Here is a 19,515-nt window from a genome sequence, read left to right on the forward strand (position 1 = left end):
TTTTCTTCTGTGTTTTCTTGAGAGAAAAAACCACAAAGAATACTCCGTTGTCATTTATCTCGTTTAGAAGATGAAGATCATCAAGAAAATTACCTATAGTTTGAATTTTTCTAACCTGTAATTCTATAGTTTGAATTTTTCTCAATCAATCATGATATTTAATATAAATTCAATCCACATTAAATTCAATTATATGAATCTCATCCATACAATTGGTATCTGAGTCATATTCAAATATTTAATTCCTCTCAAAATAAACTTTATATTATAATATATCGAATATATTATATTAATTATATCACATATAATTATTTTAATTAATTATATTATATATAGTTAATTCCTCAATTAATTTGAATAATTCAAATTAATCCATAATTAATTCTCAATAATCTCTGTTGAGCTACAGAGGGGTCTTATGGACCTGTAGATTGAAGCTCCAATGGTACTTGAATAATTAATTAAACTCATCTAATTAAATTATTCGACATCCATTAACGTCACTCTACTAAAGACCGACGGTTGCACTCTTTGTACGACAGATATATTTCTCTGTCAATTGGATATAACCAGTAAACAGTGCGATGACCCTTTCACAAATTGCTCATGAGTACAACTGGGCCAAAATTATTGTTTTACTCCTGTAGTTATATCTAATTCCTTGAGTACTACTAATTCATCTAATGAATAATAAGTCATAGTTCAACTGTGACCAAATCCCTCTCGGGTCAAGAGAGGGTGTGGCCACATTGTTCAACCTTCAAAATCAACTCTTAAGAGAGCAATTTATCTACTTACCCTAACATCAGGAAATGAGTGAATTACGTCATGTGTTGTTGTGTTTCAAGCTCCCCAATCAGACGAATGATAATTTTAGAAGGTTAGTAGACCTTTTAAAAAATGATAATTTTCAAAGATTAGTAAACCTTCGAAAAAGCTTTTTTCGACGGGATCTATTTTGACAATTTTCAAAAGTTGAGTTAACCTTTGAAAAAAGATGTATCCAAAGTCTATTAAATATTTTTTCGAAAGTTGTGCCCTTAAAAAATGGTCAACTTTCTTGTAGTGACCCCTAGATAGAAAATTTTTATAATTTTAACAAAAATGAGATATAGTCTGACATTGATATAAAACGAAAATTTAGATCAGCATGTTATTTTAGATTATAGGCATACAATTCTATGTTTCAATTTTTATTTGAAATTCTCAAGAATTTATATAATTCCTATGATAGTTTTAAAACGTTTATGAAAGTTCAATGGTAATATTGGAACTTTTGAAAGTATAAGGGTATTTCATAAACAGAGAGTAAAATTTAAGGGTATTTATTATAATTTAGCTATTTATTAACTTGTAAGGCCTATTTGCTCAGTAATCAAATAAAATCAATATGTTACCTCACCCTTGTTAGCAAATAATAGTTCACTCGTCATTCTGTTATGTTAAAGTTTAATTGAAAATCATTTAGAATCATTTTGTAAACTTTGGAGAATTAAGGTGTCTATTCTGAAATTTTAGATACCAAATATACATCTATTCAAATCTCAAAGGCTACTAAAAGTGCATGTATTTTGTCAACCAAAAAAAAAAAAGAAAAGAAAGAAAAAAAAAAAAAGAAAAAGAAAAAGAGAGAGAGAATGAGGGAGGACGAAGCAAGAAAGAAGATAGATGAGAGTAGATTTAAAAAGAGTATTTTTTTTTTCTTCTAATTCATCTTTGTCACTTAAGCATATAGTCAATTTTTTTGTTTAAATTTAATTATTTTTTATTTGAGACCTTTTAAACATATTCTTGAAACTTATGAAATAAATTGACCATTTAAAAATATGGGGAACTAAACAAATCTATTTTTCAAAACTTAAGGACCAAAAAACTATTTTTCCCATAATTTTAATTTGATCATTCATTATAAACATATAATCGTTATTGCTTATTAATAATTAGTTAACTATTTATTGTGATTAATTTTTTTTACTTCATACATTATTAGCACATCATATTTATAAAACTTTTTTTAATATTCTTTATGAATATTATTTATTAACATATCATATTTTTATCTCATTTTTTCATTTTTCCATCAAAAAAATAATTTTTAAAAACTTTTTATTGTTTTTAGAATTTGGCTAAGAATTCAACTCTTGTACTTAAGAAAGATGCAAACATGGTAAGAAAATGAGAGAAAATAGACTTAATTCTCAAAGATAAAAAAACAAAATATAGTTATCAAATAGAGCCTTAATGTTGTCATGTTGATGGTGTGATTGAAATAAAAATAAAATTAAATAATACAAAATTAACATTTTGAGAGTTGAAAAGTAAAGGAATCAAAATAACCATTTTGTTTTTTGAATAATATACTAGAGATACGAGGGATCAATAGATGCTCTAAGATATGATTTCAACTAGATTGGCACATCCTTAACATTATCATCACAAAGTAGATCCAGAAGTATGTATTAATTTAAAAACTAATAAAACCATTTCATTTGAAAGATAGTTAAAATTAAAATTACAAGGACCAAATTGACTTTTTAAAAGGTGTATAGATACCAAAATAGTACATAAAACGTGAAACATTATATATAGCAATATCTATATGCCCAAGAAGAGCGTGAAAGAAAAGAGAAAAAATTCAGCAAATTAAAGAACAAAAACACAAGTGATCATGAAGAAGTTTAGTTTGCTTCGTCTTGTATCTGTGCTTCTCTTCTTCATCCTTGTTCCCATTCTTCACTTTAAAGGTAAAACTTCACCGAATTAATTCCTTTCTCTACTCTTACTACTACAACATTTAACAAACAGATTTAAGTTTATTTTCCATCTCTTATTATTCCATTTTAAATAAATAAAATAAACATGTAAGATATGTTATTAGTATCCAAATTTATGACAGTCATTATGAATATTACTTTCAATTCTTGGCATGAATCTCCCAGTATGATCTTTTACTGAAAACAAACTAAAGTTTGTGCTTGTAGTCGAATATAATACTGCTGCAACTTTTCCCCCTATATTTATTATGAATTCTTGGATCATCTACATCTTTATTAAATTAGCTTCTAATTACTATTTTTTCCTCTCTTTTACCGTCTAGAATTAACATTTATTTGATAATAAATTGCTTCTTTAACACCATAAGTTATAAATTTTCTCCAACATCAAATGGTGTAAAACTACTTTTAGTCACATTATAGAAGTCCCTTCGAATAACATCTTATTGCACATTGAAAGAGATATGAGTGATGGTAGCTTAGAGAGATTTGACGGTTTAAATTGGACAATATAGTTACAAGAAAATTTGTAGTACTATAAAAAAATTTCCTTAGACACGAAAGTAATATTTAATAATAATGTAGCATCCACAAAATAAATTAATAAATCATTCAACGACAATAGTTAAATTATCAGAACTAGAAGCACTAAAATATTTTTCTTTTTCATTTTTTCTTAATTTGTTTTAGTACATATTTGCTTTGAATTTGACAAGTGAAAAGTGGAGATTAAGAATGGTGTTGCATGTAAGAGAGAGAAGTTTTGCATGTTAGAGAGAGAAGAGAGACCATTGAAGGAGTTAAGTCATCTTGCATGTAAGACAGAGAGGAAGATCGGTAACGCTGGCCTTAGGCATGTTAGACAGAGAGTAAGAATTTTGTGCTTCATGATTACCTAGAAAAGTGATTTTTAGCTATATCTCCTAGTTTTTTAATCTAGTTTCTGATTCATATTATACATATATATATTGTCCCGTTGATAATTATATTATTATTATTTTTTTTAAAATTAAGTCTATTTTATTCAAATTTTTATAATGATGTATATTTTTTTTAAGTATAATGGTTAAATTCTTAACTAAATTCTAAAAACAAATACAACTTTTTGAAAGCTACATTTTTTTTAATTCTCAACTTTTTGCTTGATTTTTTAAATTATTGGTGAAAAATATATAACAAATTAAGAAATTTGGAGATAGAAGTAGTGTCTATAAGCTTAATTTTTTTTTTTTTAAAAAAAGTTACCAAATAGAGAATATATCGCAATTTATCTGTAAGAGATTTGCGTTTTGTTTCAATTTTATACATTAGTTTCAAGAATTACATTTTTAAACCTTAATTTTTCATTAAGTACTCGTTTTCTACCTTAGATGTGTAATTATTTATTCATTAATTTAAAAGAATTAAAAAAAATTATAATTGATTAAGTTTTACTATTTTTCATTATTATTAAAATCAAAGAAAATTTCTTATAAATATAAAAAATCTCAAAAATATTTATACTTTATAGCAAAAAGTTCCAAAAGTGTTTTGTACTTTAGAAACTTTTTGCTATAAAGTATAAATATTTTTAAATAATTTTTTATATTAAAAAATGTCCAAAATTAAATTTAAAATTTCTCTTTATAATTATTTTAAATTAATTAATACATTAACATCAATGATTAAAAATGAATATTTAGTAAAGAATCGAGATTAAAAACGTAAATATTGTAATCTAGAAACAAAATCGAACAAACTCAAGTCTAGCATAGGGTAAAATAAAATTTATGGACTAAATTGAAACGAAATCGAAATTTAAGGGCCAAAATGGTATTCTTTTTCTGTTTTTCTTTTTCTCATAAATTATCCCAAAGCCAAAAACTCTATAAATTTCATCCGTGATGTTAATAACCATACTCAAATTCTTTTATAATAATAATGTTGCACATATATATCCCTGTGTTCTGCAGTCTTACATGGTATTGCTCCATATGTGATCATTGGAAAAGCAGCAGTTCCTCATGTCAAATCTCCCATTGCTGCAATTCTTCATGATCTTATGCCCAAATTTATAAGCCCCTTTGCTGTTGCAGCTATGTCCAGCCGTTATTTCTAGTTCTACTTTAAACAAATAAAGTTGTAAGAAAGAAGATACATCATATTGTTTCTTCTTTGAACAAGGATGAGACTACTACTTGTAATGGCCAAGAAGAAAAATAACCATATGGGTGATGATAATAATTTATAGTTTACTAATTTAAATACTTTGTTTTACCTTCTCAGCCTATGAAATTGCAATTACTTTTTCATAGCATGATTTCTATTTAAAAGCTTTAATCTCCAATATTTGTTATCCACTCGGAGTTAAAATAAATCAACTTTAAAGTTTAATTATCTATATAAAATAAGGTAGAAATAGTTGTGGTACTTAGCTAAATTAATGGCTCAATCTTATTGGACAGTACTTGAACTCGATCACCATATTAGAACTTGGTACAGTATGTTGAGAATCTCAAATTGGAAAAATGGAAGGGACCTCACACCCTTATAAAATAGATATGGGTTCCATGGAATCCCATATTATCAATATGGTATTAGAGCCCATAAAGTCCGAACCAATACTCGATCTAATAAAAAGAAATTACTCGATCGAATAAAAAGAAATTGTGCTCCGATTAAGAATAGTCAACCCAAAAGAGGCACCATCTTGAGGAGGCGTGATCAAGAGACCTCACACCCCTTATAGGATAAATGGGTGTTAATTCTGTTTTCGATTGGTTTTGAGATGAAACGATGATCTGGATAAGGTAGGATTAAAGTAGAACGACGCAGTCAGAACATCAATAGTGGATATAGACGTCACTTAGTAGGGCGATGCGGATATTAGGATACGTATACACAAAGAATAGAACATGTATGGAACCCCTTAATTAACCTAAAAAGAAGATCTAAAATGCTAATTTACACAGCTTGGTGACATCTCGGGAATGTATATATGATTAGATGCATATGTAATTTATAGGATTAATTAACAAACTCGTATATTATCTCAGGGAAAGCAAACTTAATCGAGTTATTCAAATTTAACCCATGGGCCAAATCATAATGTTTTTCCTCTCCCACCTTTTTCTTTCACATATATAAAAAGACAATGGTGTTAAACACAAAAGTTCCAATCTTTTTATTACACTTGAAATCAGTCATGGCTTACACAAAGAAAACAAGGCTTGAAAGAAGAAACTGGAGATGGATGACATACAAATAGAAAGCAACAAGAAGTAATGAAAGAGAATACAATTAAATCCCACACATCTGACATAGGTCGTTTGTAATTAAGGTAACTTTACAACATTGCTAATTGTTGTATGTTAATGGGATATGCATAGGCTCTTGAAGGGGAAGTGAATGCCATCTTGGCCAACACTACATTTGCATCCTCTGTGGGATGAAATGCATCCCAAAACAAGTAGCCTCTTCGATCTTCGCATGGTTGCTGAAGAGGTAAACATGTTATTTGCCCATTGTTTTTCCCCACTCCACAACATCCCTTGTCTACAACTGTGAACCCTGTTCATTCATACACACACTTCATCTTCCATTCATGTTTAAATTAGCTTAAATATACAATATACATATATAACAAGTCCCTAATACTTTATATAATTTTCACTTTTGTTCTTCATCTTTCCAAATTTTCAAGGTTAAATTATCAAAAGTACCGTACCCTTAAACTATAGGGTTGTCTTCAATTACATCCGTGAAATTTTAAAAGCTTTATTTAACCCTGGAGTTTTGAAGTTTGTTTCAAAAATAATTTTGGTAGGGTTTTTCTAACAAATTCATAGATAGAAAAGTTTGTAAATGGCGGATGTTTGAATTGTATACTTATTATCATCTTCCTCTTTTGTTCTTTCATTTATAATTTTTTTCTCTTGCCCTAACCCCCAATTTTAATTTATGCATGTGTTTAGATTTGTTTACTTAAACAATACATAAGCATATATTTTTTTTTTTTAAAAAAAAAATACTTCTTTCTATCACAAATTTAATAGCAGAAGTCCTCGAGGGTTGTTTTGAAAAAACTTCGAACATATAAAAGGGTTAAAATAAAATATTACAAAGTTTGGAGGTATAATTATTGAAATTAATTTTAAAAGAAAAATTATTTCAAATGGTAAAACTGTTGAAAATATTTAGAAGATATAGCAAAATTTTAGAAACATGGATGATAGACGTTGATAGACTTCTATCATTGTCTATCATTTTGCTATATTTTGTAAATATTTTGATTTATTTTTCTATATTTAAAAGCAACAGATTCTAAAATGGGTTTTTAAAATTTCGTGTAAGGGATTTTTTACATTCATTTTACTATACCATAAGTGGCGGCATTTTCAATCAAGTCGATGTTGCTTCGGTAGGTATCAAGGTACACAAACTTAGCTCCGGGAAGAACACGACCACTATTGAAATGGTCGACAAGCTTGCGGAGGCCGGAGTTGAAAAGGGTGATCGCACCATTGATCTCTTCGTTGCAACGACTACTATTGCCTTGATATCTAGCCAGCTCGTAAGGAATGCAACCGATCTGACCAACCCCGGTCACAACTATTTTCCGTGCTCCAAGTTGGTACAATTGCTACAACAAAAATGCAAGTCTTTTTTAAGATCAAACTAAATCCATCGAAATGACATGAGATGAAATTAAAGGTTTTGGAATATAATTAAGATAGAAAGCAGGGAAGTTGAGTTAATGGAAACAAATAGTTACTCTAAGTTGGCGAGTGTAATCTTGAAGAAGGGCAGAGGCATAAGCTTGAGGTGTGTATTGAGATTTGGTGTTGTAAAAATCAGTCATGAAGTAATTATTGAGATAGTCATTGCTTCCCATTCCTGAATAGAAAATGCATCTGCTTAAATAGCAACTAAGAGCTTCAGTGTCTCCTCTGAAAAACCTACTCATTTCTTCCACTGTTCTCCCAAAATTCTCTACTTGGTTGTTCATAGATAAATGAGCACCCTTCAAATTCAAAACAACCATACCCAAAATGTCAATTTCAAAATAATAATAATGTTTATGTTTAATTTTTGGTAAAATTTTATGATAAATTAAAATTATACCAAATTGTTTCCAGTCTCATCTCTAATTCCTGCTGCACCAGATGCATAGTTGACTCCTCTAAGAAGGGCTCTTCCTCGAGTTCTACTGTATGGAGGAATGAATGTCCGAAACCCCAGTAGCTGAGCTGCAATTATTATATACAATTCAATACTCACTCACTATATTTCATTTTATATCTTCTCAATTATCTTGTATTAAAATCTTTTTATTTCATCTTTAATCTTGAATATAAATGATACAACAAATTCAGACCTTCAAAAATTGAGATGTTTAAAATAATTTCAAAGTTAATTCAATATACCCAACATCTAGCCACAAATTTATATTTAATTTAATTTCAATTTTTTATTTAAGCTCAATATTCAAAGGCCCAAATCCAACTCACTAAAAAAATGCAAAAATACTACTGGGTGCATCCTACCCTATAATCTCACACAAGAAGGAAAAGGTGAAAAATATTTTTATTTTTGAGAATAAGTAAGAAAAATTTGTCACATTTGATGAAATCACAAAATAAAATAGCCAAGTTAATTAAGTATAAAATAAGACCGAAACGTTCTCTTTCTTAAGGTATTTGTGGGTTGTTTTCTATCCACAACTTCCCCATTTTGTTATCTCAAAATTCAAAATATTTACTTTCTTAGTTTGTGAACTTTCAAAAACATTCGTCAAAATGAGCCTAATTCAGTTAGTATGAAATTTTTACTGACTTCGAGGTTAGAGGCTCCATTTTCCCATCCCACATTTTGTTGGAAAAAAAATTCAAAAACATTCTTTTCCGTGTGGCCATCAATTCTTACCATAATGAAAGAGTTTTTGACCTATTTCCAAGTCGAAAACCAAACTCACTACTTGTGGTTTAGAAAAGAACTAAATCACATAAACCCACAATTAATAAATTATAAAAAAAAACATAAAATATGAACTATTGACTGGTCAGAAGTTCAATTCTTCCCTTTATAGGTTATATGATAAAAAAAAAAAAATGACCTCAAATCCAATGTTGTTTCAAAAGGCATAGAATATTAAAAAAGAAGAGCTAAGAAACACATTTACCTAAGACATCAACAAAGGTTCGACCATTAGTGAAGCGGCCAGTGGTGCCCTGAGGAAAATCAACTCCATAAGGCCTATAATTGGCTCTCGCAAGCGTAAGCAATCCATTGTTATTGCCATTATCCACTAAAGAATCTCCAAAAATGAAGAAACCAGGAACTCCACTCCCTTGATCCTGTGAAGAACAAGCCTTTGGAGTACTCAAACACAAACAAACCGTCAAAATCACTGAAGCCAAAATCAACGGCTCAGATCTTTTGACCATCCCCATGTTTATTCAAATTTTCAACCTCCCCCACAAAATTTCTCTTCTCAAAATGCTGCATTTATAGGCTTTTATATGACGATTCAGTTCGCCTTGAGCTGGATGCCTAGTGGCATATACTGCATTAATGGAGGTCTCATGGAAGTGGAGAATACTTTATGTGATGGTTGTCGTGTTTCACTCACAAAAAAGTGTTTAGCAGCGGTGGTGGGTTGGAGATCTTGCAGTGTTTCTCGTGATGGCTAGCTACTAGCTACTTGGAGGGAAGAGTTTTTCATTCTTCTCATGAACAAATTTTATGGAGAGCAAAAGAGCAAACTGTAGTTTGAAATTATTTGGATTTAAGACTTTATTTCTTGATAAATATTATCGATAAACTATTAATATGTGCATTACTGGTAACTCTTTGTTATTGATGGGCTATTTTTGTCTACTAACAACGATTTATACATGTTTATAATTGATAGAACACATTTTTATGTTTATTATTGAATTGCTATTAGTAATTTATGGTTATTTTTTATCAATTGACTTGTCATTAATAGAAGTTAAAATTGATTTTTTTGGTAGTGACAGGTATTGATAAAAGTTAAAATCGTGCCATATTTGCATTTGTTTTTAGATCGTGCTAGATTTGCTATTATTTTGTATTAGTTCAGATTCCACAATTTGTTTCTTCTTGTTGTATTACGATCTTCAATTCTTGTTGTTCATATCTCATTCTATTAATTAGGAATATTTATATAGCGAGTCTTTTCTTCTCCATATTCATCTAACTATGATGAACTAATTGTGTTTTGTTTTTATACAAAACTTCTTCATTGGAGATCACTCTTAACTTCTTGCTTTGATCATTTTAAAAGTCTTATAACTCATTCTCAGCTCTGTTGTACCCAAGAGAATAATACTTTTTGGATTTGAAATCTAATTTTGTAAACTCCGAACCCTATTTTTCCTATTTAAATATGTTTATTGATGTGATTGTATGATAAATAGGTTAATTTATGAGTTAGTATCAAATTGTAGGGAAATGGGTGAAGAATAAGAAAGTAAAGAAGGAAAAATTAAGTATTGAAGCATGGCTCTCGGGTGAGGTTGAGTTAACCTAGCAAGAGGAAAATTTTGGCTAAGTGTTGCCATAGTAGTTGCCATATGCGTTGGCCTTATGTTGGGCTTGGAGGTGAGATCAATATGCGTTGGTCTTGCTCTTTGAGGTTTGGCGAGCTCTTGTGGGGCCAAGTGTGACCGAGTGTTGTGCGCTAGTCGTTGGAATAGTGAACACCATGGTGGTTGAGATGGACGCATGTGATCCCATGCGTTGACAAGGGTATGCGACAACCAAGAACTTGTTTAGGTTAGTAAAGCATGCGTCAAGAGTGTGATAAGCGTTGGCATGGTGAGGATGTAAGGCAAGGCAACTATCCAAGTGTTACCACAAGGCTAGGCGATGATTCTAGCGCATGCGTTCAAGTGTGAGCGGTGGCCGAGAGCTTGTGTGTTGAGGGTAGTGCGTGATGACAAGGAGCTTTAGAGGTTAGCATGCGTTGTGGGCATGCGATAAGACAAGCTGTGGGTAAATATTTTTCTTTTATGTAAATATTACCTTCTCTATATAAATGTATATATGAAATATTATCTTGATAACTTTTCTTCTATGTGCAAGTTGGTTTGGGTAAATATTATGTTAGTCAAATTCAATGGAAAATATACCTTTTTTTTTATTAAATTGATTTTGGCATGAGATATTATACGATTTTTTATTGATTAATATTATAATTATATACGAAATATTATCTTAATGACTTTTTGTCAATTTGATTGCATGAGATCTTATATGATTTTCTTTGAACAAAATATATATTACTATATATGAAATATTATTATCCTCTAAATGTGTGTGTATATATGTAATAGAAGCAGCATTGATACAGTAAAGTGATTAAAAATTACGAAGGGAAGAAAGAGTAAAAGATGAGGCAGCCATGGACAACTGGTTATACAATAAGTTGTTTCAAGCTTTCTAATGACACGTGTCATGAGCTCGATATGATGTGCGAGTGCTTCTGGTGAGGAACAATGCAAGGAAACAAGAAAATTAAATGGAAAAATTAGCAAAAGCTTTGTAAGCGGAAGCAGAAAGGTGGCATGGGTTTCAGGGATTTTAAACTTTAATGGAGTTGGCCAAAGTCTTTAAAGGGAGATGTTATCACAATGAAACCTTTCTCAAGGCAGATCATGGTTATTTGGGGAAGGGAGTTTGTTTTAGACAGGCTTCGGATGGGTTATGGCAAGCAAATTTACATGGCTGAGGGACCCTTGGATACCCACTTCAGGGAACTTTAAACCCTGTTGGGTTCATTACTCATTCAACCTCAAGAGAACCTCAAATTCTATTTCTTCAAAGGGCAACACTGGAACAGGGAGTTGGTTATTGAAGCTTTCGCTCCCCATGATGTTGGTGACATTCTCAAAATCCTTCTAAATGGTTGGCGTTTGGAGGATGAGATAATCTGGGGAGTTGATAGTAAAGGAACATTTTTCTATTAGGAGTACCCATCTCCTCGGAATGAATTTGCTCAACTTTCAAAGTGTCTCTCATTCTCATTCCAAGGAGAGAGTCGAAGGATTTGTAGAATTCTTTCTGGGGAACAAATGTGCTTACCAAAACTAAAATTGATGGTTGTGTTAGGAAATTTGGATACAAAACTCCAATAAACCCATAAGCTTTCTTCTTTTTTTATTGGCTAAATTGGTGGTGGATTTACAAAGAATCAACAATTCATTTGCATAACTCACAAGAGAATATTATCAATTAGCCTATTGATTAATTTGGATTATAACCCGCTTGAAGTTAACACACTCCTAAATTAATTCGAGTCTAATTTTTCAGGGATTAATTCTCTTATGATCGGAGTTTCTCTTCCCAATTAATCTTGTCATTGTTAGATGATATAATTAAATTTGTTTTCACCCACTAACTTAAACTTTTAAGTTAATCGATGATTTGAGATGGTATCAAAGCAATGGACTAGGGAGGTCCTATGTTCAAGCTCCTATAATTTTGTCCCTTATTCTCTAGAGAGATTGTTGTTTGATCGTTGGTGGTTTCTATTTATCTCTGCTTCAAAAAGAAAAAAAAAATTATATAACTACCCCAAATCAAACACAGAAAGTTTCATAACACATTATATATACATGAACATATTTCTACAAAAAGAAAGAAAATTACAAAACAAAACGAGTATTCAAAGAATACATGTTTAGATATACACATTTAACACTAAAAAATTAAGAAAAATAAGGGGAAAAAGAAACAGCCAGAAACAAAGCAGATATATTGCAACCAAACCAACACACAGAAGAGCTAATTAAAATTTAAGCCTCTAATCTCTGTTTCCTCTCCATCTTCCACACACAGACACATATTTATATATTTATGAAACAGAAGTTAACTAGAGATCAAGAGTGGCAAGTTGTTGTATGTTGAAAGGGTAAGCAACGGATAAGTCACCATTGAAAGCCCTCGTTGCCATGATGATATTCACTCTTTGAGTTGGATGGAATGCATCCCAAAACACATACTGGTCTCGATTTAGACATGGCATTTGGAATGGAAGACATGTTATCTGTCCTCTGTTCCTCCCAATCCCACAGCACCCACGATCCACCACTCTGAATCCTACCAATTAAAAAAGACACAACTTTTAACATCTCTATAACAATAGTTTTAGTTTAATTTCTATGTCTACGCCCTAAACTTTTAGGTTTTTACCCCTAAAACTTTAAGAAGTGTCAACTGTACGCAATCTATTAGATACGATTTCAAATTTATCTACCTTCAAACTTTCAATTTTGTATCTAGTAAGTTTGTGAACTTTAAAAAATGTCAAACTACGTAAAAATTTAGGACTCGTTTGGTAACTATTTTGAAAATTAAGCCTATAATTCGACACACCTTTCACCTCTAAAATTATTGTTGTGTTATTTAGTTTTTTAATCAATATTTTCAAAAACAAAGTCAAAATTTGAAAATTAAATAAAGTAGCTTTTAGAACTTATTTTCTTTTTTGAAATTTGGTTAAGAATTCAAGTCCCTCGTACTTAAGAAAAGATGCAAAACTATTGTAAAAAAATGAGAAGAAATAAGTTTAATTTTCAAATATTAATTAAAAATCTAAAACGGAATGGCTATCAAAATGAGGTTTTAATAGTAGAAATTAAAAACATCTACATGTACCTATTGTAGTTTTAAAAACTTAATTATTACATTTTAAAGACTTATTGGATACAAACTTTAAAGTTTAGAGATCTATTTGACATTTTTTTTACGTTCAAGAACTAATTTGGAAACATACCTACAAATTTCAACTAAACTTGTAATTTAGCCTTGAAAACTTTTAAAAATCACAAGATCAAGTTTCTAATTAATTAAATCAAGTTTAAAACAAATAAAAAATTCGGGAAGAAAAGAGATCAAATTTAAAGTTAGCAACAATATGTATAGCCACGCAAAAATCAAGTCTTTATTAGGTAACCATTTCGTTTTTTTTTTTTTTTCAATTTTTTGAAAGTTAATCCTATTTTCTCTCAATTTTTAGAATGATTTTCTTCTTTCATCATACAAGAGTTGAATTCTCTTAGCAAAATTCCAGAAACAAAAACAAGTTGTAAAAACTTACTTTTTTCAGATTTCAAAATTTGGGCTTTCTGGTTTTTGAAAACATTGGTAAAATGTAGATGAAAAAGCCAAATATATAGAGATAAAATGAATTTATAAGCTTAATTTTCAAAAGGGAAATTATTTCAAAGGGTAAAATGGTTGAAATATTTACAAGATATAGAAAATTTTAGAGATAGACCTTGATAAACTTCTATTAGAGTCTATTAATGTCACTTATAGATACGGATAGAAGTCTATCAGTGTCTATCAGCGTTTATCATTGATAGTTCTAAAATTTTGATATATTTTGTAAATATTTTGGTACATTTTTCTATATTTGATAACAACCCTTTTAAAAAACCAAATAGTTATAAAATGCAGCCTTAACCAACAAAATCCAAACAAAAGTGACAAATTGAACAAAGAAAATTAATAAGGGATGGACAGAAATAAATTAAAGTTATGTGAAAGGCAGTACCATAAGCTGTAGGGTTTGCAAGGATATCTTGGTTCATGCGATCAATATCGAGATAAGTAAATCTTGAACCAGGAAGATTGGCATTAAGGTTTGCAATCATGGATCTAACGTTTACATTGAAATCTCGGGCCAATTGGTTTACTTCTTCTGAGCATCTTCCATCGGAGCTACGAGCTAATACGTTGGGAATGCACCCCATTGTTCCAATCCCCGGGATGATGAACTTCCGACCTCCAAGATTGTAAAGCCTCTACAAGTACCAAAATATTATTTTGACCTAATTTTATGTATGGGGGAGATATATAGTTAAAATAATAATTCAGGTAAGAAAAATACTTTGGTTCTGTTTGGGCTGCAGTTAATCATTGCCCTTTATTAAAATTATAGTGGCTAAAATTTGATATGTAAAAAAGTATAGGTTAGGCTTACGGTGAGTTGCTGTGTGTACTGTTGGATCAAAAGATCAGCAAACTGGCGGCTATTGTATTGGCTCCTAGTGGGATAATTAGGCATTAAATAGTTGTTAAGGTAGTCGTTACTGCCCATTCCAACGAAGAATATGCAGCGAGCCACCACCGGAGCTACCGTCGCGGCCCCAAGGTTGCCAGTTATTTGATCCAGCGTGTTCTCAAAGTTCCTTATCTGTTGGTTGAAGGGGATACGACCTATCTGCACGTATGTCATTAATAATATCATCATTTACTATTTTCAAATATAGAAAAATGAATCAAAATATTTACAAGTAATAGCAAAATATCACAGTCTATCTGTGATAGACTGCGATAGACTACTATCTGTGTGTAGTCTATCACAATCTATCATGATCTATCGCAGATATACTTTGATATTTTACTATCATTTGTAAATATTTTCAATAGTGTTATCATTTAAAACAATTTTTCATAAAATAATCACTATAAATTCATTTATCACTACTTGCCTTTTCTCAAAAGAAAAATTTTTAAACAAAACAAAACTTGCTTAGATGACAGCAAACTCAACCATAACAGAGCTTATATTATTGGACTTAGAAATCAAAGGTTTGACTTTTCCACGAAATATCATTTTTGCTTTTTTTTACCAAATCATTGAAATAACCTTTAAGCTTGTCACATTGAATATTAATTTTCATCAAATGAAACTATTGAATTGATTAAATGTTACAATTTCTACTGTCGGTTCAATTTTCAATATTAATCGATGATTAATTTATATTATATTAAAATAGACAATGAGGGAGAATCTTTTCTCTCTATTTTACCCCTCAACCCTATTTAGGGGCAATGCTTATGTCTTTCTCTCTAACAAACACATCTTTTAAGTATCTCTTCTACAAACTGAACATAATCGTCATGTGCATTTGAAATACATATCTTCCTCTTCTACAAAGGAAATATGCAACGAAACTATCCTATATATTTGAATATAAATAATTCTTCCAATTGAAAATCTACTCAATACTATAGTACACGTTGAGAAAATGTATCATCAACAAAGGTGTGTCATCAATATTTTTTCCTATTTTTTATATTGTTTCTTGGCACATTTCTTGGGACACATCGTCATCTATGTTTTTTCTTCTCTATTTTGCGTATCTCTCTTTAATCATTAAGATTTTTTTAAAGAGATTTGACAGTGACATACCCATCATCAAATAAGGCATTTCATCTGTTTTTTATTTATTCTATAAGAATTATTTGTCATCTCTTTAAATATTATGATGTTGTCTAAATTTTTTTTTTTTTTTCACAAGTCATTTCAAAATACAATCAACAATCTTATAATTTAATTTTATTTCATATATACATTTTAGAATGTCTAATAAGTTTGTATTTTGTGTATTATTGTATGTGTCTCACTCTAATTACTAAAGGGTTTTTTTTTTCTAAATAGATTTGACAATGACAAATGTATCATCAAATTAAGGTATTGCATCTATTTTTTTCTCTTTTTTTTAAGTATTGTATGTCATCTCTTTAAATATTATGATGTGTCGATTTGTTTCTTGTGACATTTTAAAATATATAATAAACAATTTTAAAAATTTATTTTATTCCCATATACATTTTGAAACGCCCAATAAGTTTTGTTTTGTTTTTTTTTATATATTTTTATATGTGTCTCTCTTTAGTCACAAGGTGTCTTTTTTTCAAGATTTGACGGTGACAAATATATCATCATATAAGATATTTCATTTATTTGTTCTCTATCTTTTTAGTACAATTTTATTATCAAATGTGTATTACAAATTCGTTTTATTTTGATATACGTTTGTTTGTGTTAGAAGTTGGAACACCTAATCTTTCTTTAATAACTATATATATATATATATATATATATATATATCTTAAGATTTGATTGAACAACTTATATGATGAAAGGGTTTTATTTTTAGTACTGTATTCATGTTCGAAGAGATTTAGTTGAATATGTTTATTATTTTTACATTTTGACCGTCCACATTAATTCAAAATAAGATGCTATCTCTAAAGAAATTTATTTATTTTTAATGTTAATGAAGAAGATTTAAATAAGTTCAGTTGAATATGTTTATCATTTTTACATTTTGAACGTTCAAATCTTGAAGACAAGATTCTATATCTAACCAGCCTTTTCTCTTTAAGAAATTCATTATATTTTTGTATACATCTTTTAATCAGTATGCTTTTTTTTTTCCAAGATTTGATAGTGAAAAAAATAATCAAATTAAGGTTTATCATTTTTTTTTCCCTTTTTTCTCCTTTTTATAAAAATCTATTTTATTCCCATAAAAAATGATTATATATTTTTTAGTTTAAGCATTAAGTTTAATTGATTTGTTTATTGTTTTTTATTACTTTTTGGGAATGTTTTCCCTAGAAAAATATTCTAAAACCAAACCGGTTCTAATATATATATACATTTTTTTTTCTTAAGCCACTTAATTTATTTTTGTATTGAAATTTCATATGGATATGTTTATTATTTTTACATTTTATGAACGTTTAATCTTCAAAACAAGTTTATGTATCTAATCAATTCTATTAAGAAGATATTATTATCTATAACCCATTTGAAAATATATGTAAATATAACTCAAAATCTATTTGTGTTCCTCCTCTTGATTTTATGAATATTCAATTTTTTCTTCAAATAAAATAAGATTTTGTATCTAAGCCATTCACTTTTGTTTCATTCTTTAATTTTAAAAATATGTAATATAATTTCTTTAATTTTAAAAATATGTAATATAATTTCTTTAATTTTCAAAATATATAATATTATTTCTTTAATATTTTATTATGTTGCCCCTTTATAAATTTTAATTAATATATAATTTTTATTTCAATTACATCATAGGTATTTTATTCTATTTTCTATCCCTTCCATTATTTTAAAATTTTCACTTAAAGAAAGTATATTCATTTACCATAAAAATTTATATTCCAAAGATTTTCAACTATGTCCAATTTATTTTATTTTCATATTAAATTAACCTAAAACAAAATACATATAGTTTTAAGACTATTTATGTCAAATGCTTATTACTTAAGCTAAATGAAATATATATTCCCTATTCAAATTCTACCATAAAAATTTAAATTCTAGCAAAATCAAAACACATCAACAAGAAAGATTTTATTTTCCGTCAAAGAATAATGAGTGATAGGCTTACAAAATTTCTTCCAGTGATATCAAGTATTCCAGAGGCTGCAGAGGCATAATTTAGTCCACGCATGGCTCCGCTTGTTGGAGCTGTGCTTGGAGGAATTAAAGGAAGTCCTAGCAACTCCGCTGCACAAAAAATTATTCTAATATGATCTTTGATCTTCAATCAATTATCTAAATTCTTTATATAAACTTTACAACTTAATCAATGGATCATTTTATAATTTGTTAATCCCAAACCAATGGATCATTTTCTAATTTGTTAATCCCAAACATCCTTAGTAGAATTCATTGTGTTATTTATGTGCATTTTCATTTTTCAATCATTGAAATTGTTGTTAAATAGTACCTCCAAAATACCTCCAAAAGATTTTGTTGTTAAATATTGTGATACAATGAAGTTAACTTTTACTATTATACTGGGTGGCTATTATTCTTTTGTGTTTCAAAAAAATTAAAATTAATTTTAGGGCCCAACCGGGTTCGAACCGGTGACCTCTTGATCTGCAGTCAAATGCTCTACCACTGAGCTATGGACCCTTTGTTGTCTGGTATTCTACTCAGTAATATTATCCTATTGTTTCTATGAGAAATAATCTTGATCATTTTAAATTATCAAGTATTAATCGTTGGACGGTGATTAAGAACACTTAATCTATTTATAGATTACTCATCTCGTTATCTATTGATTTTAAAATTAACCTTAATATTTATCTAATCTAGTGTGCAAGTTCATGAAATTCAAATAGATATTCAATTTTATAAAAAAATTGGATTCCAATCTAAGAATCTAAAGATACCCGAAGGACGATATTATTCATGTAATACAAGACAATCCGTTAGAGTTAAAATTTTTGTGTAAATATTTTAGTTGGAGAGAAAAAAGACATACCAATTTCATCAACAATAGTGTACCCATTGGAGAAACGCCCAGTTGGGCCATAAGGAAAATCAATACCATAAGGGAAATAGTTTGCTCTTGCAAAGGTAGGAAGATTGTTATTATTCCCATTATCAATAAGAGAGTCTCCAAATATGAACATAGCAGGCACCATCGCCGCCCTCCTTCCACTGTATGTACTATCATTTTGGCCGGAAACTGCCGCCGCCACCGTAATCACCACTACCAAAACACGCAACAACATTGATGATACCCTCAACCTCAACTCAGCCATGGAAAATATTATTATTATTATGATATTTGTTTTTGTTTTTGTTTTATCACTTAACTGAGAAAGACAAAGGAATTGGTACTTGTAGGATCAACAAGGCGGTGGCTTTCAGAAGTAATAAATGTCTTCATCTGTCCCTTGCCTATGCATGAAAGTAATTAATTGTTAGTTATCATTTGCGCTTTTTGTTGATCGTCTCCCCATCCAAAATCAATTAAATAAAAATAAATAACTAAATAATCGATGGACTTTATTGCATGATTAGAAATACATAGATTTACTTGTCACTTGATTTTAAAATGAAACTTCATATCATCTAATCGACAATCATTGTTTAAAAACAAAAAGAGCTAGATAT

General features: G+C 29.4%; 2 protein-coding genes and 1 non-coding gene across 3 annotated transcripts; all 3 read right to left on the reverse strand.

The window, feature by feature from the left end:
* Positions 1-5,913: 5,913 nt before the first annotated feature.
* LOC120080044 (GDSL esterase/lipase At1g33811) lies at positions 5,914-9,250 on the reverse strand. Its single transcript, XM_039034584.1, has 5 exons — positions 8,935-9,250; positions 7,878-8,002; positions 7,528-7,776; positions 7,134-7,395; positions 5,914-6,323 (listed from the first exon to the last, which is right to left on the reverse strand). The coding sequence occupies exons 1-5, from the start codon at positions 9,203-9,205 to the stop codon at positions 6,100-6,102; spliced, it is 1,131 nt and encodes a 376-aa protein (XP_038890512.1). The 5' UTR covers positions 9,206-9,250; the 3' UTR covers positions 5,914-6,099.
* Positions 9,251-12,361: 3,111 nt separating this feature from the next.
* Positions 12,362-19,195, reverse strand: LOC120080299 (GDSL esterase/lipase At1g71691-like). Its single transcript, XM_039034928.1, has 5 exons — positions 18,878-19,195; positions 17,993-18,111; positions 14,767-15,006; positions 14,338-14,587; positions 12,362-12,878 (listed from the first exon to the last, which is right to left on the reverse strand). Exons 1-5 carry the CDS (start codon positions 19,158-19,160, stop codon positions 12,652-12,654), a joined length of 1,119 nt encoding a protein of 372 aa, XP_038890856.1. The 5' UTR covers positions 19,161-19,195; the 3' UTR covers positions 12,362-12,651.
* Positions 18,454-18,525, reverse strand: TRNAC-GCA. The gene has a single exon. It is a non-coding gene; the product is annotated as a tRNA-Cys (tRNA).
* Positions 19,196-19,515: the final 320 nt, after the last annotated feature.

This window comes from Benincasa hispida, chromosome 6 (genome assembly GCF_009727055.1).
Source record: "Benincasa hispida cultivar B227 chromosome 6, ASM972705v1, whole genome shotgun sequence".
In the NCBI taxonomy this organism is placed as follows: Eukaryota; Viridiplantae; Streptophyta; class Magnoliopsida; order Cucurbitales; family Cucurbitaceae; genus Benincasa; species Benincasa hispida.